Source organism: Gouania willdenowi, chromosome 17 (genome assembly GCF_900634775.1).
Source record: "Gouania willdenowi chromosome 17, fGouWil2.1, whole genome shotgun sequence".
Taxonomy (NCBI): Eukaryota; Metazoa; Chordata; class Actinopteri; order Blenniiformes; family Gobiesocidae; genus Gouania; species Gouania willdenowi.
The window spans coordinates 10,881,467-10,908,559 of NC_041060.1; the positions used below are offsets into that span (position 1 = coordinate 10,881,467).

The 27,093-nt window shown below is 37.6% G+C and overlaps 1 protein-coding gene across 1 annotated transcript in view; it reads right to left on the minus strand.

Annotated features, from left to right (window-relative positions):
• Positions 1 to 27,093, minus strand: part of rem2 (RAS (RAD and GEM)-like GTP binding 2) — a 51,223-nt gene that overhangs the window by 16,889 nt on the left and 7,241 nt on the right. Inside the window, exons 2-4 of the mRNA XM_028472215.1 lie at positions 24,485 to 24,833; positions 22,732 to 22,805; positions 8,557 to 8,734 (exon numbers count right to left, since the gene is read on the minus strand). Coding sequence (XP_028328016.1) covers positions 8,557 to 8,734; positions 22,732 to 22,805; positions 24,485 to 24,833 — 601 coding nt within the window. The remainder of the gene's footprint in view (positions 1 to 8,556; positions 8,735 to 22,731; positions 22,806 to 24,484; positions 24,834 to 27,093) is intronic.

Below are 27,093 nucleotides of genomic sequence, written 5' to 3' on the forward strand. Positions count from 1 at the left end.
CTAAGAAAGCAGTAAGGCACAAAAAATGACAAAAAACTAAAATCACCCAAAATAAAAAGTAAGGCTATAACAAGGCATTTTTTTGAAAATTTCAAAAAAAAAAAAAAATTGAGTTAGGACCATCATTAGACCCTAAAAACTACTGCAAATATAATGCACATACTTAAATAGGGCTAAGAAAGCAGTAAGGCACAAAAAATGACAAAAAACTAAAATCACCCAAAATAAAAAGTAAGGCTATAACAAGGCATTTTTTGGAAAATTTCAAAAAAAAAAAAAAATTGAGTTAGGACCATCATTAGACCCTAAAAACTACTGCAAATATAATGCACATACTTAAATAGGGCTAAGAAAGCAGTAAGGCACAAAAAATGACAAAAAACTAAAATCACCCAAAATAAAAAGTAAGGCTATAACAAGGCATTTTTTTGAAAATTTCAAAAAAAAAAAAAAATTGAGTTAGGACCATCATTAGACCCTAAAAAACTACTGCAAATATAATGCACATACTTAAATAGGGCTAAGAAAGCAGTAAGGCACAAAAAATGACAAAAAACTAAAATCACCCAAAATAAAAAGTAAGGCTATAACAAGGCATTTTTTTGAAAATTTCAAAAAAAAAAAAAATTGAGTTAGGACCATCATTAGACCCTAAAAACTACTGCAAATATAATGCACATACTTAAATAGGGCTAAGAAAGCAGTAAGGCACAAAAAATGACAAAAAACTAAAATCACCCAAAATAAAAAGTAAGGCTATAACAAGGCATTTTTTTGAAAATTTCAAAAAAAAAAAAAATTGAGTTAGGACCATCATTAGACCCTAAAAACTACTGCAAATATAATGCACATACTTAAATAGGGCTAAGAAAGCAGTAAGGCACAAAAAATGACAAAAAACTAAAATCACCCAAAATAAAAAGTAAGGCTATAACAAGGCATTTTTTTGAAAATTTAAAAAAAAAAAAAAATTGACTTAGGACCATCATTAGACCCTAAAAACTACTGCAAATATAATGCACATACTTAAATAGGGCTAAGAAAGCAGTAAGGCACAAAAAATGACAAAAAACTAAAATCACCCAAAATAAAAAGTAAGGCTATAACAAGGCATTTTTTTGAAAATTTCAAAAAAAAAAAAAATTGAGTTAGGACCATCATTAGACCCTAAAACTACTGCAAATATAATGCACATACTTAAATAGGGCTAAGAAAGCAGTAAGGCACAAAAAATGACAAAAAACTAAAATCACCCAAAATAAAAAGTAAGGCTATAACAAGGCAATTTTTTTGAAAATTTAAAAAAAAAAATTGAGTTAGGACCATCATTAGACCCTAAAAACTACTGCAAATATAATGCACATACTTAAATAGGGCTAAGAAAGCAGTAAGGCACAAAAAATGACAAAAAACTAAAATCACCCAAAATAAAAAGTAAGGCTATAACAAGGCATTTTTTTGAAAATTTCAAAAAAAAAAAAAATTTGAGTTAAGGCCATTATTAGACCCTAAAAACTACTGCAAATATAATGCACATACTTAAACAGGGCTAATAAAGCAGTAAGGCACAAAAAAATACAAAAATCAAAACTCACCCAAAATCAAAGGTAAGGCTATAGTAGGGCATATTTTTCAAAAATTTCAAAAAATAAAAAATTGAGTTAAGGCCATTATTAGACCCTAAAAACTGCTGCAAATATAATGCACATACTTAAACGGGGCTTAGAAAGCAGTAAGGCACCAAAAATTACAAAAATCAAAACTCACCCAAAATCGAAGGTAAGGCTATAGTAGGGCATATTTTTCAAAAAATAAAAATTGAGTTAAGGCATAAAATCAGGCGAAAAAATGTCAAACGCCCAAAATGAAGGTAAAACTATACTATGGTATAAAATCAGACGAAAATATTGAAAATGCCCAAAACGAGGGTAAGGCTATAGTACGGCATAAAATCAGGCGAAAGAATGTCAAACGCCCAAAATGAAGGCAAAAAAATGTCAATCGCACAAAACGAAGGTAAGGCTATAAGTAAGGCATACACTTCCTTTGTGGCCATTTTGCATTCGTGTTGTGACCTTTTTGCATTTGTGTTCGTTTCTGTAAATGCATTCACCTGACCCTTCCCAGCCACCGGGTTTCCGCAAAGGAAGTGTTTCTGACGGACCGGTATTACAGACGGACACGTTTCTGGCGGATGTTTTTAACCCGCCAGAACAGAGAAGAACAAGAAGAAGACAGCAAAACACGTATGAAAGTAAGTGAAAGTTGATTAGGATACTCATATTTTTCATATTAGGCTATCATATCATAATACCGCTCTGTCAGAAACAATGCCTTAAAACGGAGGTAAGGCTATAGTAGGGCATAAAAACGTGCGGAAAAAATGCAAACGGCCAAAATGGAGGTAAAACTATAGTAAGGCATGAAAACGAGCGAAAAAAATTCAAACGCAAAAAAATTAGGGTAAGACTATAGTAAGGCATGAAAACGGCCTAAAAATTTTCCAACTCCCAAAACGGAGGTAAGGCTATAGTAAGGCAGAAAATCCGGTGAAAAAATTTCAAACGCCTCAAAATGGAGGTATGGCATAAAAATGGGTAAAAAAGTGACAAACATCCAAAAAACGGAGGTAAGGCATAAAATCAGGCGAAAAAATTAAAACGCCTCAAAACTGAGGTAAGAATAGAGTAGGGCATAAAAATGGGCGAAAAAAATACAAATGCCTCAAAACAAAGGTAAGGCTATAGCAAGGCATACAATCAGGCGAAAACAATTAAAACGCCTCAAAACAAAGGTAAGGCTATAGCAAGGCATACAATCAGGCGAAAACAATCAAAACGCCTCAAAACTGAGGTAAGGCTAGAGTAGGGCATAAAAACGGGTGAAAAAAATGCAAACGCCTCAAAACGAAGGTAAGGCTATAGTAAGCTACAAAAACGGGTGAAAAAATTTCAAACGCCTCAAAACGGAAGTAAGGCATAAAAATGGGTAAAAAAGTTGCAAACACCCAAAAACGGAGGTAAGGCATAAAAATGGCCGAAAAAATTTTGAACGCCCAAAACTGAGGTAAGACTATAGTAAGGCATAAAGTTGGGGGGAAAAAATTCAAATGCCAAAAACAAAGGGAAAACTATAGTAAGGCATAAAATCAGGCGAAAAAATATCAAACGCCCAAAATGGAGTTAAGGCTATAGTAAGGCAGAAAATCAGGCAAAACAATTTAAAACGCCTCAAAACGGAGTTAAGGCTATAGTAAGGCATAAAATCAGGCGAAAACATTTTAATCACCTCAAAACGGGAGTAAGACTATAGTAACGCATAAAATCAGGCGAAAAAATTTCAAAAGCCCAAAAACGGAGGTAAGGCTATAGTAAGGCATAAAATTTCAAACGCCCAAAACGGAGGTAAGGCATAAAAATTGGTAAAAAAGTGGCAAACACCCAGAAACGGAGGTAAGGCTATAGTAAGGCATGACAAAGGCCTAAAAAGTTTCAAACTCCCAAAACGGAGGTAAGGTTATAGTAAGGCATAAAAAAGGGCAAAAAATTTTCAAACGCCTCGAAATGGAGGTAAGGCATAAAAAAGGGGAAAAAAAGTGACAAACACCTAAAAACAGAGGTAAGTAAGGCAAAAAAAATGGACGAAAAAATTTAAAACGCCCAAAAACAAGGTAAGGCAAACGTAAGCCCTGCGACCTTGAAAAATAGGAACAAGCAGGTCTGAAAATAAATGGATGTATGGATGGATGGGTTAAGGCACCCAAAAACTGAGGTAAGGCTGTAGTAAGGCGTAAAAAAGTGAAAAAGTAACAAACACCTAAAAATGGAGATAAGGCTGTAGTAAGGCATGAAAAAGGCAGAAAAAGTGACCAACACCCAAAAAAGGAGATAAGGCTATATAGTAAGGCATGAAATATGGCAAAAAGTGACTAACAACCAAAAACTGAGGTAAGGCGATAGTAAGGCATAAAAAATTAAGAAAAAGTGACATTTGTTGATATATCTGTTGTGGTATGTCTACTATGGATTATGTATGTATGTGTTAAAAAATAAAAGAAACACCCAAAACATAGATAAGGCTATAGTAAGGCATGAAAAAGAACAAAAAAGTGAGGTGCTGTGGTAGGCATCCCTTATTTCCATTTTTAAAAGGTGGCAACCCTCTGAACTGAATAACTGCATCCTGCACATCTTTTCTAATTGGGGCTCCCATTCTTTCATACAAGCACCATGCTCAGACAGCTGCCCCTCCCTGTGTCATTCCTCTTTCTCTCATCCCCCTTATCACTGCGCTTCCTTTTAAACACCACCGACATCAGACACGGAGACGACAGAGAGTGATACAGCTTCGCCCTGCAAACAAGACACCACTCGTGTTTATGTACATGCAGCTATTTGTGCCTATATGACGAGCACAAACGTACACAGAGATAACAGGAGCGGTAGCGTCCTGTTGAAGGGAGATAATCCAAATAGATGTGCCATCTGGAAAACAACAATACCCCTGCGAGGGTCTACTGATAGCGAGCCAGGGGATAGATACAGCCAACGATGAACTTCGTATGACCACTCTAAATAAAAAAGCCCTTTTTTAAGAAGGGTTGCCCATTGAATTTCACAAAACAATAACCTGTTAATGGTCTTTTTTTAATTCAGAACTGTATTTTACCTCTAAGGAAAATGTATCGCAAAGACTTGCAAAATAACAGCTATACATACTGTATATACAGTACATAGATGCTTGTAACTTAGATACTTAGTAACACATTACTCTAATGTGACCACTTTTTTCAGTAACAAGTAATCTAACGCATAACTATTTCCAAACTAGTAATCAGATTAAAGTTACTTATCCAAATCACTGTGAGTTACTATTCATGGGATTTTCCTCACGTATGCGACAAGTCACGTTTTCAGCATGAGGTGAACTCACTTTTTACATACTCGAACAAAATGAGACATGTCTCTATACTAAATTGTATCAATTAAAGAAAGAATTTATGCTAAGTGAAGTCAAGAAAGACTCTTTTTTTTCTTTTCTAATTTCTTATTCTTACTCTTTTTCTGGTAATAGTTTGTCAGGAGATACGTTGCTGACGATACAGTTCCAAAACCGGCTGAGGGGTTGTTGTCGCCAGCTGCTGAATGTAACTGATAAAGTAACATGTAATGTCACTGCAGCCACTTTTAGAATCAAGTAATCAGTAAAGTAACTAAGTTACTTTTTAATACCTTTTAAAGTAGTATTCAGTAATCAGTAGTCATATTACTTTTTCAAGGTAACTGTGTGGTAACACTGTACATATGCAAAAGATTGTTTTCTTTTGCAGTCTGAACAAACAGGATACATTGTGGATAAGCTATATTGTGATGCCATTTAGTGTAGTAGAACAGATTGCAATAGCAAAGTAGCAACAGGGAACTAAAAGCACAAAAAGCAATGAACTTTTGAGAGAACATGTATGATCAGGAAGTCCAGGACAGCTAAACACTGTCTTTAGAAAATGCTGCGGTATGATTGGTCACATTTCCTTCCTCCGCCAAGGAGGCAATATTTTCAATAATTCCAGCAAGTTCATTTTTTCTTCTTTTTTGAAGTATATGTTAAGGTATTTTGTTTATTTCAGAATTTTTTTTTTTTATTTCTTGACATATTTTGACTGTCAACAGCCATGCTTCCCCTTTTGATACTTTAATTATGAGGGAACTCATAGGGATCCATCAAAACCTCTGAGGCAGACTGGCAGTTGACAGTCGAAACATTTCAGGAGATAAAAATATCCAGAACAACCTTGTCTGAATAAACGAAACCTTAACATATGCATATAGGTTTGTTTTTCTGTTTGTTTGTCTGTTAGCAGGATTACGTCAAAAGCAATAGAATGGAGGGGATCTGTATCAATATACTGATTCTGCATTAGTTTCAGACATCAATAAATCTCTGTCTCTCATCATTGGCAAAATTTCAAGGATTCCAATTTCGGTTCGTAATTGACCAATAAATTTGTCTCAGTTATGTCAGGTTGGTTGATCAGATCAACATTTGTGATTTTTTTAAAAAAAAAAAAAAAAAAAACAAGTGGTGTCCATACATTTGAACCTCATTATAATTTGGGATATACTGTACATTTCTGACAAGCCTTTAAAGAGCATATTCGGTGCTTAGTGAAGGTTTGCACTCTCTGAGGGCTCTTGTTTTAAGCTGAATTCACAATTTTGCAGCATTTCACGTGTTGCAAGTTTTAAAAGACAACAGTAGCATCGTTGTGACACGAGCTTTGATGGAACTTGCAGAAATTCGCATAGCTAATACAGGTAAAACACATGACTACATGCAAACAAGGTCTAAATGGCAACGTCTGTGTTCATTTTTTACCAACAGAAACGTGTTTAGTGACAGCACAGCGGAGGCTGAAGAGGGAGAGCAACATCTTAAAACCATACAAGATTGTTAAATATGATATATCACCTAATCCAAGATTAAATAAGTGGCATGAATTACAAATAGAACTGAAAAAACCCCACTAAAGAGTGAAGTGTTTTTTCCATCTTCTTTCCAAAATTGTAGGTAATTGCAGCTACTTACATGAGGAGTTTACAATGGAACATTAATCTTAACATAAACAGTGTAGAAGTGTCCTGTGAGGCCTTTAAATGGAGTCTTGAGAAAGATTCATGGCATTAAAACACACCAGTAAGATAGAAAACGTGGGAAAGAGAAAGCAGATGGGACAGGTAAGTAATTGTAGAAAAGTCTTCTTATTGACCGCAAACAAAAATGGAAGCCGCGGAGTGTTGTGTGTTCTTTCTGCTGCAACTACCAAGTTAAATTCCTTGTACTATTCTAAACTGTACCTGGTGAATAAAAACCTTTTTGTTTCTGATTCTGAAAATCAAAATGTACTGACGTTAAGTCTTTCCTTTTTAAAACCTGCTTGGAAGTAAACATTGATACGCACCAGTGGTTTGTTTTTTCTTTCCTTTGGTCTACTCTGGTTTCCAATTGCTCTTACTCAGCACAACTATTTCTATTCTCAGACGCTATGTTTAATATCAAGTGTGCGTCAACAGCACTAATTTATGTCCACAGAGCAGAATCTTCAGTGTCAAAATAATTTTTAAGGCTTTGCAAAGCAATGATAAAATCTGCCGGCAGGTGGATGTCCGATTTTTAAAAGTAGACACTAAAGCCGGCACATTCAAATGTTTTACAGTGTCACCAAGAAACTTAAAAAACACCAAAGCTCTTACTAAAAAGTAATCAATGCAACTTTAAATTCATTCAAAAAATTACTGATAGACAGGAGAGACCTTCCCTCTCTATGGCAACAAAGGCTTGTGTCATTGTCCATGTTATTCCTCTGGCTTTTACGTTCTAATCATGGGTGCAACTTCCTGTGTGATAAACAGTTATTATAACAAAGGCCACCAACTTCTGTTTGAATTATTGTGTAACAAGGATCTTACACTTAAACAACAGAACACTCCTGTTTCATGTTATTTCATTATAAATCTTGGATTCACATCAAACTAAATTATTAGAAGAATTATTATCAATATTGATTTGATACTGGTTAACTGAGGCTTACAGGAAGGTGCAACCCTATATTTACACGAGCACCTCGAGGATTAAGGTGGTATAGATAGCTGAAGGCTGGTGAACTCTAGGGATTAACAGGAGCAGCAGGTGTTTATGATGTTCACATGGGGAGAGCCATCGATGCTAATGTCAGCTATTTTTAAGACATAAGACTGTAAGAGGAGTTTACACCATTCATTCAAGACATACAGTATATAATTACTAAGGGTGTAACAATACATGTAATACTGCAACAGAGAAAGACCAGTTGATAAAACGAGGGCAGTGTGCCGACATTGTTCAGCAGAGATCGGGTATTTTTCGGGGAACACAACGAACATGCTAACTCACTTGAAACGGCACCACCCGAGTGCGAATATCACTGCGACAAGAAAGAAATCGTCCTTAGTGCAAACGCAGCTGACTTCAGCATTCAAGCAGCCTCTGCCTAGCAATTCAGATCTGACCAAAGCTGCAACAACTGCCATAGGAGTCTTTATAGCAGCTGTGAGGAGCTTATTTTTATAAGATTTTATGTATTTTTTGTTTGAGAATATTATTATTATTTCCAGGCAGCACTTTACAACAGTATAGTATTTTTTTCTTCTTTATTTTCATATTCTTTATAATGTTAAATACATAGTTGGTTGTTGAATAAACAACAAGCAAACTAAATCATATTCTTCATTTATATTCATCCTTCATATTTATTCATTATTATTATTATACTGTTTCTGGTTTGTTTTAGTTTTTTTTCGCAACATCCACTAAGTAAAATTCCTTGTATATTCCAAAAAATTCTAATTGACAATAAAAACTGATTATGATTCTGATTACACATCTCCAAGTCCCCTTAAAGAGTGTAACATGCTGTGCTTGCAAATCTGTTATTGTAAAATCTGTTAAACAGGACTCCCGTGAGTATTTGCACATGTAGGACAGGCTATGTTACAGATCGGTGTGCTGTCTTCTGCCTACCTTCTGAGCTTATCTCACGGGAACGGACAAGGTCACTCTTGTTGCCCACCAGGATGATTGGTGTGTGGGGCTGAGACTCCCTGAGGAGGAGGCGGAGCTGGGCAATACGGTGGAAACTTCGTCTGTCAGTCACTGAGAAGACCAATATGCAGACATCGCAATGGAGAGAGGAGAGGTCCTAAGGAATGAGATACACACACACACACACACACGTATGCATGAATTATAGAAATGGAACCTTGGTGTAGCAGCAACAGAGTAGGTTTGTAGTTTCAGGGAGACAGGACAAGATTCTATTGGCTTTACTACTGAAATTCTCCTCTCAAGTTCTTGTTTGTGTCTGTGCATGAAACTATTGAAACAACATGAGTGCCGGTGACAAGCAGGCAGCAATCAAATTGTCCTACTGTCCCATGAGAATAGGAAGGATAAAGGGGGTGTTCTGCCAAACTGTGAGTCTGTGAACATGTCATGCTTCACTTTGAAAAATCATGACCCTCTTAACAGTGCCCACCAGCATCCCGTCAGGGTTTCCTGTCACATAGGCTCAATTAGCCCAAGTGCTTTAGCCGAGACAGCGGCTTGGAAATGCCTGGAACCATCTCTGTCCTCTCCTGTGTTTCCTGCTTGGGCCAGTCAGCCGCATTTTACATCCAACTGAAGGGGGTTCATGGGTCAAAAACGGGTCATGAGAAGGTTTCTCTCTGCAATTAATGTAGCTTCTTGCTGATAAAGTGGAACATCTAGGAGCTATAGTTGAAGCAGTCACATTCAGGGAGCAACTGCATGCAAGTAAATCATTTTAATGTGATTTTAAAGTAGCATTATTACTGCAATATTAGACAGCAAACAACAAAGAAATGCAGAGTGTTATAAGGTGGTTTGGAGCAACCATCTTCCCGCAGTGAAGCCTCGCGGGATGAGATTTCAGCTGAATTACAAGGCTCCTATCCAAAACAGCATCCAATGGTAACACGTTCAAAGCGCAATCATACTTTGTTGAAACTTCAGAAATATAACCTTTGTGAAAAACTGTAATGGAAACACATCTTCTGCTTCTCTTCGGAGGCGGTTGCATTATTTTTCCTGCTCCTGCTCTCCTCCTTATCCTTGCTTGTTTTTGTCTGCTGTCTTGTGGATCTAATAGGAGACTTTTTCTGCATTCATCCAAAAACCGAAATTATATAATTGGTCAGCTGGTCACTTAATGCTAATTATCAATGAGAAGCCTGTGTGTCAGGACGGAACGTTTGCAGCCGGATACACGATGGATTCCTGGAACAAATGGAAGGTCGTGTGCCTGTCTTTACTCTCTGTGGAGGATACATACATGATTGGAATCATGGTAGCAGGGATGCTGTTGATTGGAGCTGGCAACTTTCTGATCTATCATAAAGTCTGTATTACGTTGGCAACTGTTTTGGGAAGGCTGCCAGTCATCAGGATGAGGCAGAGCATTGAACTTTCAGGCAATCATGATGAACGAACTAAAAAGTAAGCAGGAGGCTACTTTAAAGCATCTGCTTGGAATCGTCACAATCTTGGAGAGGATGGGGAAGATGTCTCAGCCAATTGCTGTTTGATACCCATGCATCCATCTATCCATTTTCAAACCCACTTGCTCCTGTTTTACAGGGTCGCGGGGGTCTGCCGGTGCCAATCTCCGAAACTCATTGGGCGCTGGGCGGGGGTACACCCTGGACAGGGCGCCAGTCCATCGCAGGGCAACCTGTTTGATACCACTTAATGGATTTATTGAGACCAGAGACTCTAAACAAAAACAAATCGCTGTCACCCATCCATGGTGATCTGTAAACATCTCCATGGATGTTTACAGATCTGACGCTCCTCCCTACTCCTCCCCAACCCTGCCATCTGGACTCTTGTCTTCTGAACCAGGCTTATCAAGGCCACATAACATCTGACTGTTTCAGAGTAGAGATCAGAGGTTTTATTTTGTCTATGCCTTCACTGCACTCCACCCTCCCCCCCTTCCCTCCAGTTCAGGGAAGTGTGGAGAAGCGTCCAGAGGCTGCACGCCTGTGCCCCCCAGTGGCTGGATATCCACTTCCCCTCTTTACCCCTCTAGTGTTAAACTGCACTTCCCATAGTGAATTCAGTCTAAGACCTGCCATTTTCCCCTCCCCACCTTCCTCTCCTCCGGTTCTAATCCCACTTTTCATCTAAACACGATAGCACCAAAAACGGCAGCCGCGGTGTGTTGATGTGTGTCTTTTCCTGCAAATACCAAGTCAAATTCCTTGTACTGTTCTAAACTGTACCTGGCGAATAAAAACCTTTCTGATTCTGATTTTGATTTCTGATTCTGATAAGTACCGGTAAAAAAAATAATTGCTGGAAGGGTTTAAGATTAAATCTCTAACCTTCCTAGTGAATCATTCAGAAACATAGAAAACTCCTGACAACATTATTTAATATTGTTTAAACTGAAATAATCTGAGTTTATGAATTACTAGGTTACCAAAAAAAAAACATTACTTCCACCAGAAATCTGTTTACTTTCTCTGGAGTTCATATCGAGTGTGTTTGAGCGAGATGTCCTTGCCCTACATCCACAGGCCTGGAGGTAGGTGCCCTCTGAAGACATTCAGATGTTTGAAAAATTGATAGTCTTTCACAGCCAAACGCATTGGATCAAACCCCTGAGCACAAATGTCAATGAATCACAAGGAGGGTGAGGATGAAGTATTGAGGCAGAAAGTCAGGAAGAGGAAGACGTTTCTCTTTGTAGACATGGATGTAAAAATGTGCAGCGGAACTCATTTGAATGCATGATGAAGCACGGCAGGAGGCAAACTGGGAGAGATACACTCGACTATGAAACGGACACAGAGCAGCTCAGGACAGTGTTGCTCTCCTGCTCGATAACCCCGCTCCTCTCCTCTTGATTAAGCTGCTCCTCGCTGTTTACAAAACGCAGGCCATCTGTCAATACTCATGACTCTCATAACCATCACACACACACAAACATTAAAACACTGCTCACAAACTGACATATTCAACACATCATAAAGAGACAGCACTCATTGAGCTCTAAATAATAAATTGCCTAGATTTAAGTATAAAAATTCTTCTCGAGTCTAAGGCTACAAATCTCAAATTTATAACTCACATAATGGATTCATAATTAAAAAAAAAAAAATCTTTCTTTTATTTACCATTTTTACTATGTACTTTGACTTTGAGCATGTGTTCAAATTATCATTGCAAATAGTGTTAATCTCAGTAAAATGCCAATTCCCTTCAACTTTGTCTGCTGAGTAATTACGGTGCATAATCCTACAGATTAGTGGGTGACAGCAGTTCGTAAGTAACATTTATTTGTAAAGCAATTTTCACAGATGAAGCTCACAAAGTGTTTTACAGGATTAAAACAGCAAACATGAATGAAAACAGAATTCCCATTCTGAAATGGAAAAAGCATTGACCGTTTCTTTTCTCTCTTTCTATCTTCATTTCAAATTAGGCCCCGTGGCGACTTGAAAATGTCTCACATTTATATTTTTGGGCACTATCATGCATTTATTTTACACATTATTTTTCAATAGAAAACAGGTGACTGAATCTCTAGAAACAAATGGACGTATATGTCGTATTACGCCGATAATGTAATGGATAGAATAGTGACCATGTTGTCCTGTGATTAAATGCTGTTGTGATGAACAAGTGCTTAAGAATATTATGACTGCATTCAAATCTAAAAAGGGCACTGGTACAAAAACAGATTTATCTGTTGATGTATAAGCTGAACGGGTGGTCATTTAACCTGGTGACACATCACCGATGGAGAATCTCCAACCATACGGCTGCACTGGGTTTTATGCAAAATGTGACGGTGATTCATCATTTGGGAGTAATTCAAGGTTTCCTCTGAAAGGGGTGGCTAAGTGACTAGCAGTGTGGCTAATGTCGCTCTTGCGAGATTTCAGCGTAACCATCTCAATTTTGTAAATCATGATCTGAAGAACAGTAGTTGACTGTTTTTCAACCGTATTAAGCATGTTTGGTATGATTTTTGGAAGCGTAATAGCCACTAAAGTCACCTTAACAGTGAAAGATGATTTTCCTGAACAACAGTTGTCTGAATAAATGAAACCTTATTAAACATATTATTCAAAACTAATTTTGCTGGAATTATTACACAGAAAACTTCAAAGGAAACATCAAAGCGATCAGCAGATGCCTCTGACAAAGACTGGCAGTTGTCAGTCAAAACATGTCAGGAAATGGAAGTGTATTTCCTGGGGAACAGCTGTCTGAATAAATTTAACCTTAACATAATTTTCAAAAAGAAGACAAAAAGAATCTTGCTGGAATTATGAAAGATGATGAAACAGAAAGGAAACAGAACAAGGTCATTTGGAATTTTTTTAAACGGAAAATTGGAGTCACATTGCACACAAACATACAAACAGTTCAAAATAGCACATTAGCAGTGAGTTGGGTGATGAGGGTGAAGTGACTGCCTGCCTAAACAAGTAAGTATTAAGGTGCTTTTTAAAATGAGATGACAGATGTAACAGCTCTGGCTTGGGGGGGGGGGGGTCTCCATGTGTCCTGAGTCTAGTGTGGGTTAGCAAGATACAGCAGCAATGTGGTGAAATTTGTTTGATGTCGAGTCACATGAGTTTTTTTTCAAAGTGTATGGTGTTATGGTTCAAACAGCTGTGAGATAATTACACAATCACTTTTACCATGAATCTATATCTGGATTAGCAACACTGACTTGTATTCAAAGCTAAATTTACTCAGCTGACTCTGTATTGAAATTATGACTAAATGAAGGCGATGATTTTGACTTGATTTGGGAAATACTGTATATCCTAGAATGACTCTTTCATGGGCCTCATGAGTTTGCATGTTATATATATATATATACTGTATATATACATAGATACCAGGATTGTGGTTACACGTCTGATAATGTTATGTTGGATATTCCAGTAAATGCAACTCTTGAGTATCCACTTGTACAATACTCTACTTGCTTAAAACTGCTTCTTAGTCACCAATCATCCTAACCCAGAGGAGAGCAACTTCCATCACAGCGGGGGCCACAAAAATGGATTTGTTTGATCGAAGGGCCACATTATCAACATTCATATCAGCATTTAGAATAATGACCAATCTGAGTGTTAAGACAGAAAAGAAGTAATTATTATTATAGTAATTTTGTGTGTTTGTCCGTCATTCTGTGTGTGTTGTTGCCTTGCTTGTTATGAGGCATTATGTGCATTTGTGTTGTCCTTTTGTGTATTTTTTCTCTAAAATGTATGTTTTTTGGTGTCATATTATCTGAGTAATTTGTTAGTACTGTGGGTTTGTGGAGTGATTTTTTTGTGTCATTTTATAGACTTTTTTTTTTAGCCACTTTGTCTATTTTAGTTGTCAGTTTGTTCATTTTTGTAGTAGTTTTGTGTGGTTTTGGAATATTTTCTGTGTTTTTCTTGTCTTGTCTGTAATGTTGTAATTCTTGCTTTTGTTTTGTGTATTTTTTCGTGTCATTTTGTGTATATATATATATATATATATATATATATATATGAACATATAAACAAAATAAACAACGGTTGTGTGCATTTGAAAAATTGGAATCGTACGAAAAATAACCAAAGATCAACATGGTATACACACGCATGCTTCTAATTAAACAAAACACACACCTTCACAGAAAGTCCTTCACTCCCTTAGCAACCATTAACACTTGAGAACAATGAATCACTTATTAGACATGTTCTGCTTGAGGGCTCAGACCATTCAGGGGCTCCAGGCTGAAAACACAGCTATTGGCCTGAGAGTGTGCATAGAATGTGTAACATACACCTTGGTAGACGTGGAAAGACAACAATGAGTGACTGCAATCTATTGGCTCTGAAGTCGTTCACCTAATTCAGCATGAGTAAAGCAGCTTAGGGCAAAGACAAAAGGCCAAGCTTAAACCCACTTGCTTCTTCAAACATGCACAAAAAAACAAACTAGGTTGCTTTGTCAAAAACAGACAAATGCATTTAGCTGACATCTGCCTGTTTGGTTTGTGTTCTGTTCAGTCAAACAAAAATAATAAAGTTAAGGAAGAAACGACAAAAGGAAAGGATGGAAAAAAAGGGGGAGAGATGAGCACATGGGCACCTAAGCCAAAATCTGATAATACGACGACGACAATTCGTCGCGCAAACAGGACACTTACATTCTCAAAGTCAACGTTTCCTTCCGATTAAGCACAACTTGGGCCATCTGGCATGCACTAACCAGGCCAGAGCACACTACACAACAACACACTAATACATAAGTACTCCATAGGCTAAGCACCACTGACAACAAATGACCACCTCCTTGTTCAGAGCAGCAGACATCACAGCACACACTCAGGGCACAACAACAGACGAGAGATTCTCACGCCTATCGTCTTGTTTTCTCCCACACGGGAATGAGGCTGTCTCTGTCCCCACGTGACCTCTATTCTGGTTTTAATATCGCAACATTTGGTTCCCCCAACCCAGCTGGACCATCCATTAGTAAATCCCAGAATCCCTATCCGTTTCTGTTGCTGACCTCTGGCCCACATGGAGAGGTCGACTATAAGAGGATTTTCCTCCTGGGCACAGTAGAATATTATTTAAAAAATTTGAGAACACAAAAGTGTAGATTTATCTTTAATCTCAATATCTATTCAGAAAGTTTATCTTTTCTTAGGGGCCGGGAACTGGCAACAAATGGAGAAATATTCCAAAACCTCAAAACAGACGTAACTTCACTTCAGTTCAGTTCAGTTTATCAGCCATTTGCAGTAAAACCCCATTGGAAAAAGTGCAGTCAACATTTAAAAAGACATTTCATAATAAAAAACAAACAACAATCAATCAATCAATGCCACTAAAAATACTATAATGTAAAATACTGCACAATAAAGAGTCACATAAAACCACATAAAAATACTATTGGGTCGATTCTGTACAATAAAAACTCCACTGTTTAGAGTGATCACAGCTTGTGGGAAGAAACTGTTGAAATGGCGAGCAGTAGAACATTTGATGGAACGTTATATTTTCCCTGAAGGAATTTGGAATTATTTCTATTAAAAACTTGCCCTTGAAAGCTTACGCTAGCATATTTGAAAAGAATCCCCAACGCTTCCTTTTGAGACAACAACCATTCCGCAAAAAGTGTCAGATTTTCAGTGACCTTGGAAAATGAATCAAACAATAAAAAAAAGTAATTCTGGTTTGGAAAAGGTCAAATCAGACTGACGCGTAAATAGCAATGTGACACATTTCTTTTCTCTCTCTCTCTCTTTAATTAAAATTGGGCTCCAATATAATATGGAAATGCCTGACATGCATTTTTTTAAACAATTAAACATTAACACGGTATTTTTCACTGCAAAACGGGTGATTGAACGTCTAGAAATAAACTCATCCACTACATGTAACAGGGTTTTGTGCAAATTGTGAGGGTGATTCACTTGTTTCTCAGTAATTATAGGTTTCACAAATGATGTTTTGGGACCATGTCATGCATTTCCATGGTATTTTCCCCCGTTAAACAGGATGCTGAGGGTCTAGCAGTGTGGCTAACATCTCCCACGTGACATCATCTTACATGATTTCAGTGTAACTATCCAGATTTTGTAAATACTGAACCATATAAAATGTAAAATTCATAATAAGCAGTTTTTTTTACCCCATTTTGCGTGTTTGGTACAATTTCGGGAAGTTTTGTAGCGAGTAAAGACACACAGACGTGACACGTAAATCGGTAAACCCTGAAATGGAATTTAGGAAATTTTGAAATGTTGGTTTTTATCCATTAAAAAAAAAAAAAAAAAAAAGGCCAATAGATAAATATACATTTTCAAATGTAGCTGAAAAGTAGATCTTAAACAGATCTCTGCTACAAGCAAAAGAACAATAGTAAAGCTTTAAATGAACTCCAATAATTACTAGCATCAAGATATGACTCCAGTTTCCATGAAAAAGCACTTTTGTTTGTCTATAATTGAATGTTTTTCCTGTTGTTACTAAGCAACACATTATATACAATTTGACTTTAAAGAATGTAAAGGTTTATAATATCTGCAGCACTTTCTCTGCTCTTGATTTCTAGTTCACACAGCGTTTTCGGGGCAAATTGAGCGGCAACTCCCAAAGGAGAGAGCAAAACAAACCAGAGTGCTTAGGTATAATAGCTCATGTGGATTACAGCAAAAAAAAAACTGTGCAGAATGGAACTCCCATGAGGCAGAACCAAAAAACTACAAAAAACATATTCAGGGGGATCATTTTCAGGACTGTGTGAACTGCTAGGTTGAATGAGCTGCAGCACTTAGATGGATGGAGGCGTACTTATTAACATGCATTGCCATCTAGATCATATGACATATGTGAAGAGGCTCACTGTAATTTATGTCAATTTGAAAAATCCATTCCAGTAGTGATCAAATCCAGTAAAATGAATGAAAAACTAAAGGAATATGTATATTATAGAAAACAACGTGGATAGTGAACATTTGTGAATACAGCTGACTGCTAATCACACACATTCACAGCACTGACCTACATTCTTCCAAACATGAGACTGCAGCTTTTTGTTGTCTCTTGTAAATATTTCATTTTCAAGCCATTAAATAATAATGGAAACTCCAGTCTGGAAGGAAATCAGACGAGCTTGGTCACTAGGACAACACCAGCATAGAGGATTTGGTGTAACAGACCCACAACCAAAGTGACTAGGACACACGTCAGCAACCAACAACGTCCGATTAAAGGCAACGGGCACAGCCTGGTCCAGCTAGGTCAAGGCCAAGTGCTTCTATTTTAAGCGGATGGATGACTTATTTAAACCCGCAATACCTCCCATGACACAAACAACACTTGCAGTATATCCTAGCGTCTGGATGAGCAGAGCCTATACCACTGGTTCTCAACTGGCTTCTCATATAGAGAAGCCACGACCCAAATCAAGCAACATTTTCAACATCTCAAATGTATTTAATGAAAACATGTTGCAGTTTGAACCTTACATATAGTGCAATGTATCAGTGTACCAATACACAAAATTCAAGTTTATGATGAACAAAATGTTGTCATGCCAGAGAGGAAATGTTCCTTTTAACAACTATTTTAATATAAAACCAAAAAGTGCATCTTGGGGACACAACAATGTACACACAACACACTAGGGCTGGGTGATATATCGAGATTCAAGATATATTGAGTTTTTTATTTTGGCTATATAGAAAATAACAATACTGCATATGTCGATACATATATACTGTATTATAGCTTATTTTGTATCAAATTACTCGTTTTAGGAGTGGCTGCTTTTGCTACTTCTCAGAACAACATAAAAAGCACAGTTAGATGGATCACTAATTGTGTCCTAGCCCAGACCTTCCCCTAAACAAGCCACACTAAATAACTCACTCACACGTGCTGTCCCTTATAGAAGAAAAAGCCAAAAGTGGCACATATTGTGCAGCTGTTAATTACATCATAAACCCTGAATTGTCTTTCTGGTCAGCCTTCATTTGAATTAAAATAATCAAGATTCATATCATATATCGCCATTTTTAGAAAAAAATATGGAGATATGAGTTTTGGTCCATATCGGTCAGCCCTTCAACACACAACACTGAACTTTAACCTAATGTAACTTCAGTAACAGTTTCATAACTCAGTGCTTCAGGTGTAACCATTTTTATCTACAAACTCAAAATGTATGAATCAAGGTGAAATCTAATTTCACAGATTTACCTTTGTTCGTTTTAGCTGCTAACTGATAGCAAATCGCTGGATTTCTTCTACACGTGAATGGTGGGAGGCCATTTGCATTACAAGGCATCGTAGGCACCTACTGGTTAGGAGTGTGAATATACAGCATTCTGAGCCTTTTCAGATTAAAAGATTTTTTTACTCTTTTATTTTTCAGTCAAAGGCCTGCGACCCTCTTCTGGGTCGCTACCCATCAGTTGAGAATCACTGCTGTATACCGGGGTGTCAAACTCATTTTAGTTCAGGGGCCAAATATGGACCAGTTTGACCTCAAGTGAGCCATAGATTTGAGATGGTGAAAAAAAAAAACTACTTTAACATCATTGTGCCCCAGTTTTCAATATTTTGCAGAAATGCTTGCGGAAAAAGTAATTTTCCACAATTTGCAATTAAAAATGACTGCATTCATGTGATATGAACAAAGGAAAAATTCACACCCCTAAAAATATTGTGGAGTTGTTGAATTTGAGATATATACCACTGGATTATACGATAAATTACACAATAATTTATGTTTTCTCTGTCATTTTTACTTTCTCCTACAGGTCAAATTGGATGCGCTAAAAGGCCGGATTTGCTCTATGTTGGTGTCATTACACATTCCACCCAACGTCCATAGACAGATGCAAGGCTGTCAGCTCAGGCTGCTTTTACATTTACATTTACAGGGGCTTCTGCACCATTTGCTGATTTCTACTTGTAGTTGATGAGCTGCTCCCTGCTCAGAACAGGCTCAGCTGTGTCAATACACTGTGACTCAATCTAAGAAGCAACAGAAGGAAAAAGTAAAACAAATAATGTTTGCAACAGTTTTTCCATTTGTTGTTGTTGTTGCAGTTTTCATTGTGAGGGAATAAGAAAGGAGATGCTGCCCAGTGATGGGAGGGAACATTGCTGCCTATCCTAGCATGATCCTATGTGTGAGTTGGTGATTAATTTAGCTTGCGTGTGTGTGTGTGTGTGTGTGCGCGTGTAGCGTTGCTATAGTAACCCGGGTGTGGGTTAGGTGGCCCCTTGGAGAACGTTGGCAGTGCACGAGGCCAGAAGCTCTGCCTCTTGGGATAGCTAGAGCTAACAGTAAAGCTAGTAGTTATTAATGTGCTCGGAAGTGTGTGAAACTGCTGGATAACATCTGCCCTTGCACCTGTGTGTGTGTGTGTGTGTGTGTGTGTGTGTGTGTGTGTGCGTGCGTGCGTGTGACTCAGGGTTGACCTATATGCATTATGTGTGTTATTATGTTACCTACAGGCAGGGTTGGGGTCAATTACATTTTTCAATTACAATCACGCCTTCAATTATCCATGTTCAATTACAACTCAATTATGATTACGATGACCAGCATTTTTTCCAATTACAATAAAAATTGCAATTATAATTTTTTTCCCCTGAAAGTCAATTACAATTACATTCTCAATTACTAAAGTTCTAATTCATTTCATCACAATTACTGAGCCTTTAATAAATAAGCCCATAAAACATAATCTTTCTCTTGTGTTAGCTTTCTGTTAGCATCTCTTATGATAACGGGTCAGTTTTGTCACATGTCTTAAATCAGCTGTAAAATACAATATTATATATCATGTAATTAGTTTCTCATCTCTTGGTTATCTTGTTTGGCTTCCTAATCAATCAACATATTGGTATTAATATTTTTGGTGTGGGCATCTGAGCCTTTTTTCCGTCAGTAAAATGGTCAAATTAACTACTGACAGGAAGTTGATCTGAAACATATTTTAATAAGTTTTAACTATGTATGTGTAAGACATATAGAACTAGATTTGTGTTTAATTCAATTGTAAATTGACATTTTTATAGAATTTCCATGACAACCTGAACTCAATTACAATTAAAACAGTAAAAAAAAAAAACTACAATTACAATTACAGTTATAGTTGTGTCATAATTGTAATGAATTATCAATTACAATTTTAATTGACCCCAACCCTGCCTGCAGGTACTGAAAAATGGCTAAATACTTCATGGGACGCTGTCCAGTCAGCACCACCCCCCTTCCTCCATCAGTCCCTCTCACTGCTGACAGTCCTGGAGTTATTCCAAGCTTCCCGCTGGCCTTCGTCTGTTGCTTCAGCCTTAATGCCCTGCCTTGTATTAACACGCACAAAATAACAAATGTAATCAACTCCCAATGAGATTGAAACCAGGGCGCTGAGGCTAACAAGTGCAAGAAGCCGTAGAGTTGAATGGATGTGAAGAACAGATGATGATTGCAGAGAAAGGGAAGAAATGCCAAAAAGAAGATATAAACCCCCAGAGGAGGAACAGTTGGGAATGGAATGCTACTATGCCCTATAGCTGACTAATTAAATGCCACTGCTGTTCCATCACATCACTCATAATTAGCATTATTAACTTGCAAGCTTTTTAATTATGCAGAATGTCTTGTGTGTCACAAGGAGCCGTCACTAACAAGATGCTTTTTCCCTTTTGAATGCCTCGAGTTTGGCCTGCGTGAAGCAAAACAAAACAAACAAACAAAAAAAAAACATGGCTACAGGGTCCTATTAGCCCGCTCACCCTGATCACTTCCAACTTTCCAACAAATGCAAAATGACGCAAAGTGGCGGTGATTTCTGCTCTCACACAGAAATGTGCCTTTCTGGCTGTTGGAACAAATGCAGATTAAAGGAAAACGACGGCCGGTTATTCAATTGATGGAACTTCAAAGAGTGAACACAGCTGCTACTCCAGGACTCACTGTGGCGTGTACGGGCGCACACACACGCACACGCACCCACACACACGCACACGCGCACCCACACACACACCGACCCAAGCGTAAAAAAACACAATCTCCTTACAACCGAGTGCATAACATCAAATGTCTCTCACCATTAAAAAATGAACAAAGAAGGCTTTGCTCTTTTCCTGAGTCAGGGTGAGAATCTGCTCTACACCAGTGGTTCCCAAACCCTTTTTTGGCTGTAGTACCCCCTTTTCTCATATTTCTATCACTACAACATTTTGTTCAGAATATTATGAAAAAGCAACAATCGACCATAATGATGGAATGAATGAGTGATAACACACATTTTAAAGAATCAGATTTTGTAAATAAGTGGAATAAAACAGTATTTAGTGGCTCCTGAATTGATTCATTTCCATAGTTTGTATCATTTCGTGTCATGTCCCCCTGTTGTAGGACCAAGGCTGACCCGAGTATTTTCTGTTAATGTTCTAATCAAGATCATTTCCATCATCGTTATTATAATTATAATAAATGTAACTAAAAATAAACATTATAAAACCCCATATTTATTTGTTTTTTTTTTTTTTAATTTCTCCCTCTCTAGGATCCCCTGTAATGCCATTGTGTACTAACCTTTGAGAAACACTACTCTACACCAGTGGTTCCCGAACTTTTCACAGTCCCGTACCCCTTCAGACATGTACCCCCTACTCCTGCACACTGAAGAAACATAATAAAGTAAGGTCATAAACAAGGTAGCCCTACTATGATATTTGTCTCTAAATTTTACCTGTCATGTTGAGGAACAACAAACTGTATAATAAAAAAAATTATTTCATATTTGCACTTTTTGATTAGATTGTTTCTGTCTGAAGCTGCTTGAGGGGGGGGGGGGGGGGGGGGGGGGGGGGCTCTGCATCTGACTCCTTGCTGCTGTCCATGGCCGTGCTAGCTTGGCTATCTACAAGTTTAGCGCTGCTAGCATCATGTGCAATTTGTGGCAATGCATGGAGGCTCCTGACTGCTGCTCGATTATTATTCTCGTTTACAATGTTGTTGCGCTGTTTTGAATTTTCTATTCATGTACCCCCTATGACAATTTGTGTACCCCTAGGGGCACTGGTACCCCACATTTTTGGAACCTAGGCTTTACACCAGGGTTGTCAAACTCAATACAAAGCAGTTTGATCTTAAGTGAGATTTTAGGCTGGAAAATGAGTAATTTCAACATTAATGCTCCCAAGTTTGTACTTTACACAATGAATAAATCATACATAAAAAATGTAAGACATCAACAACATCCATGCAATAAGTCCCTACAAGATTTTTTTCTTTAAAATTGAAATTTAATTTGTGACCAATTTCTATTTAATTTGGGGAAATTATGTAAAATAATTTCAGGAAAACTGAGTTATTTGAGCAATTTGAAATTTAAAGTGACTGCAGTCATTTGAAAATCACAATCCTCCTTTGTATTGTGGAGTTTCATTGTATTAGTGTATTTATCTGCTGATATATTATTTGGTAATATAGACAATGATTTATGTTCTTCTCTGTCTTTTCAACTTTCTCCTGCGGGCCAAATTGGATGATCTAATTTGCCGGATTTGGCCCCCGGGCCTTGAGTTTGACATATGTGCTCTACACAATCGTTGACCATAACAAACAGTGACTCACCTGTTTCCAGTTGTCAAAAATGATGACTTTACTGTCCTCGTCATCCACTGTCACTGTGCATTCGTAGCCCTCACCTGCAAGTACATTCATATGTTACAAAAAACAGCGTAAACAAAACAAACAGCAGGCACTATAGCAACAATAAATGTTACACAGTAGGTCATTTCATTCACCTGCAGCTGTAACACATAATCGAGTTAATCTGACCCATCATATAAAAAGAATTGTGCAAGTTGGTTCAAATAAATGTTCAAATCCAACTAGAGTATAACTGTGTGGAAGTGAGTCACCACTTTGAGTCAAACCTTGAAGGCCAATGTAGCCAGCATGTACTGGGACCTGATCCACCAAATATAACCAACACAAGTAAGAGGAGAACAAGCAAACTCCACACACTAAATGTCTCAGGTTCATCCTGTGGAATCCAACCCAGCACCTGACATCCAACCTCTGCTTCAGTGGCTAGAAGTGAGATAATACTCCAGATAATAACATTAATAAATTGATGAATATCTTTAATTATTTATTCATCTATATAAAAAAAAATCCCACACGTTTCTTAAATGAATACCACAAAAGCAGAGTTTGGTCAGAAAATCCATGTAGAAAAGAACAACTGAAGCTTTTAACAGTGCTAAATATTTGATGAAATAAACAACATTTAAAAGAATAATGGTGTAACTGCCTTATAACAACTGGATTAAGTCCCCAGTGAGGCCAACTTTAGTGTTGTTAGGTTTGCACAATATACTGTGTTGGTCCCTGTGCACACAAAGTTTACCCACACCTTTCCCCTGTCAGGTCTATTGGTCCATTACTCTGTGACACTAAAAAGACTAATAAGCAGTTGGAATAGATTTAGAGATGAGTCCTTTAGAAAGACAATTACAGACATTTAACTTGGCACCTTTGCCATGTAGCGCATAGCAAGACTAAAACTAAGTATACTTGAATTACTGTGAACTGCAGGGGTAAAAACACACACATAAAAAGGGGTTTGTTCACATTGTACACCAGACATGGGCAACTTTTATCACAGTGGGGGCCACAAGAATGTGTATTTTTTGTTTACATTGTGGGTTTTTCCATAGTTTTGAATATTTTTTGTAATTGTATTGTGTTTTTGCCAGAGATGTTTGATATCAGCTTTTTGCCAAAATCTGATATGCAGATAATGTCCAACACTTAATTTCTGATATTAACCGATACCGATACATACATAGACCTCACATGTCCTTTGTTTTTGTCACATTATGTATCAAGGAGATATATATAATGTGACCATCTCCATCTACTTTTAATATGATTAATACCCACTGGATATAAAACATCTTATTTTCAAAATGTTGTGTTAAACACTAGCACATATCTGTATTTCAATATTGGTGGAAAAACCGATACCAGTGTCAACCGATATTAAATCTTATGGCAAATATCGGCCAATAATATTGCCTATCATAAATTTTTGCTGTTTTGTCTATTTGTTTCGTGAATTTGTTTGTCTTTTTGTGTATTTCTTTTGTGTACCAGTAATTTTGTTGTCTTTTAACGTATTTTTTGTTCTTTTGTGTATTTTTGTTGGTCCTTTGTGTATTTTTCAGATTTTTTGTATGTTTTTGTAGTACTGGTAATTTTGTGTATTTTTGCAGCTGTTTTTAAAAAATATTTTTGGGTGCTGCAACCATTGCCGTTGCCCATGTCGGCCCTACACAGACGCAAAATCCCAACCCTCAAATGAGCTGTGGTGAATTACCAAATGCTTGTGAATCAGAGTCTATAGAAAGAGATCTGTCCGACTGGCCGGCCAAAGAAAAAGCCAGTGATGACTTGCCCACACCGTTCTGCCCCATTAGGACTATCCTTAGCGCCCCTCCATGGCTGTGGTAAGATGACTGTGCAGAGGCTGCCGAAGCAGCCGCCAACTGGCTAAAGGAATCGTCCCGAGGCACAGATGTGTCACTGATAGGCAACGTGGTGGGCTCATTTAAGCCCGGGATCCAATCGCAGTCATCGGATACGGCCTCTTCTCTCCGCAGTTGGTGTTTCACTGGCAGGGGGGTGCTTCCTCGTCGGAGGGGAGCAGTCGTGGTTAGAAACATGAACTAGAATCAAATCAGGAGAAACAATGCAAGTGTTAGGCTATGTTCAAAATGGCATTCACGTACTACTCACACTAAGTCTGACGCCAAAGTTAGTATGGAGTGCGTTCACATTAGATAGTAAAGAAAGATTGAGATTTTTGAGGTATGCATGGTGGGCACACTAGTCATACTCAACCGCCCCATGATGCATTGCGAGCGGAACATAAAATCGTCCTGTGACCAGCTTCAAGCTAAAAGTGAAACATCCCCTTTTCAAAACAAAAGTATCTATTCTTGTCTTCCATTAGTTTTTAACGCTTTTGTAAATCGGGCTCTTATTTTGAAGTTAACCAGAAGTTTTGTCAGTAGCACAATGGCGGGTCTCTGAAAATCAATTAAACTTGGAAGTATACTTCAGTGGGAATGGTCATCATCCTAATCACACTTATATTACAGATACTGTATGTAGTAGACAGTATATACTCAGTGAGTTTGTAGTGTGTTTGGAGCGTGCCATTTCAAACACAGTCTTAGTCTGTTACTTATTTACATTTTTTATGAATTTTTTGCATCTTGGGAAACAGAAGTATACTTCAGTGGGAACAGTCATCATCCTAATCCTCCTAACCCTTCTTAAAGTATAGAGTATGCAGTATATACTCATTGTGTTTGTAGTCCATAGTAAAGCTGCACAATTTTAGCTCGAAACAAAATCTCGATTTCCTTCGATTTTTTTCCCCCTTTTTAAAAAAAACACACACTGAATTTAATTATTGCAATTTTTTTCTTTTGATTGAAAAAGTGAAAACAAATTTCCGTATTGGGAATAAAGTGCAACTGCAAAGCTTTAACAAAGAATGTTAAATCCCCTGTGGGTTTGATAAAATAACAAGGTTGTAACAAATGTCTATCACATTAAAGATGTGTTTGAAACTTGTTTTTCAACAGTTTGTAAAAAGACAGAGTCTTACCGTGACTACACATGATTAAACAAGAAAATCTAGATTCCAATTTTAACTTTTTAAAAATCCCCCTCAATAAATAATCCGATTTCGATTTTATACCAATTAATCATGCAGCCTTAGTGCATAGTACTATGTAGTATGGCATTTCAAACACAGCCTTAGTGAAATGGCTTTTCGGGCACAAAACAGAATAATTTTTCATCATTAAATATGATATTTCATCACTTAAAGAAAAGTCGTGGGGTGTTTTCACTCCTTGTGTAAAGAAGAAAGAAATGATAGAGATGAGATAGACTTGAAAAGGAAAGAAAGGTGACGACTGGGTAGAGGTGAGAGAAAAAAAAAGAAAAAAAAGAAGAAGAAGAAGAAGAAGAAGAAGAAGAAGAAGAAGAAGAAGAAGAAGAAGAAGAAGAAGAAGAAGGGCAAAGGAATTTCCAGACGATGACTACATGAAATAAAGGAATGATGAAATATGGCAGGTTGATAAAAAAGTGGCAGAGGTGAAGACTGTAGAGGAAGAGAGGTAGATGTGTGACCCAAACATCAGGGGAAGGGTGAACAAACAGAGGCTACAGCTGGGCGTAATGAGGGCGCTAAAGTGTGGTCAGGTGGCTCAGCGCGGCCGAGTGTGTAGCCTTTAGCTCCAGTTCACAGAAAAATAGGTCAAAAACTCAGAGCGTCATTCTCCCTTTGAGCTATTGTTTGGCTGAGAGTAAGTAAATGAGTTAGAGCCACAGTGGGTCAGCAATAGATGACCCTCATTAATATTAATACAGTCATTATTCTCCCTCCAGCAGCACCACTGGGCTTTAGCGTCTGTCTGTGGCAAAGCCAAACACACCTAAATTAAAAGGGACTTTCACAATAACAACAACACACACACACACACACACACACACACACACACACGGATATAATGTGATCTAGTTCAGCAAAGTGTCACCAAATAAGGTTGAGCTGAAGGACCTGTTTTAGAGGAATAAAAAACAATATTAGAGTCTGTCACTTAGCTAACAGTGAGTATATAGTCTCTCTCACAGCACATGCCATGATCAGTCACGACAACACATTCACACAGGAGTGTGTGAAAAAGCAGCAGCTTGTAAAGCGTTCAAAAATACCCATTGGGGAGCCTATTCCAGATTGTATAGTAGGTATAAACCCAGTTCAGGTGTTACTGCACTCTGACACAAACAGTTTGCCTTATTATGGCTCTGCTGTGCAATGAATGAATGAAGGATTTTCTAAGCAAACTAAATCAATCAGTCTGAAAAAATTATTTCAAATCCAATCCAGGATCGAGTCTGACTCTATAA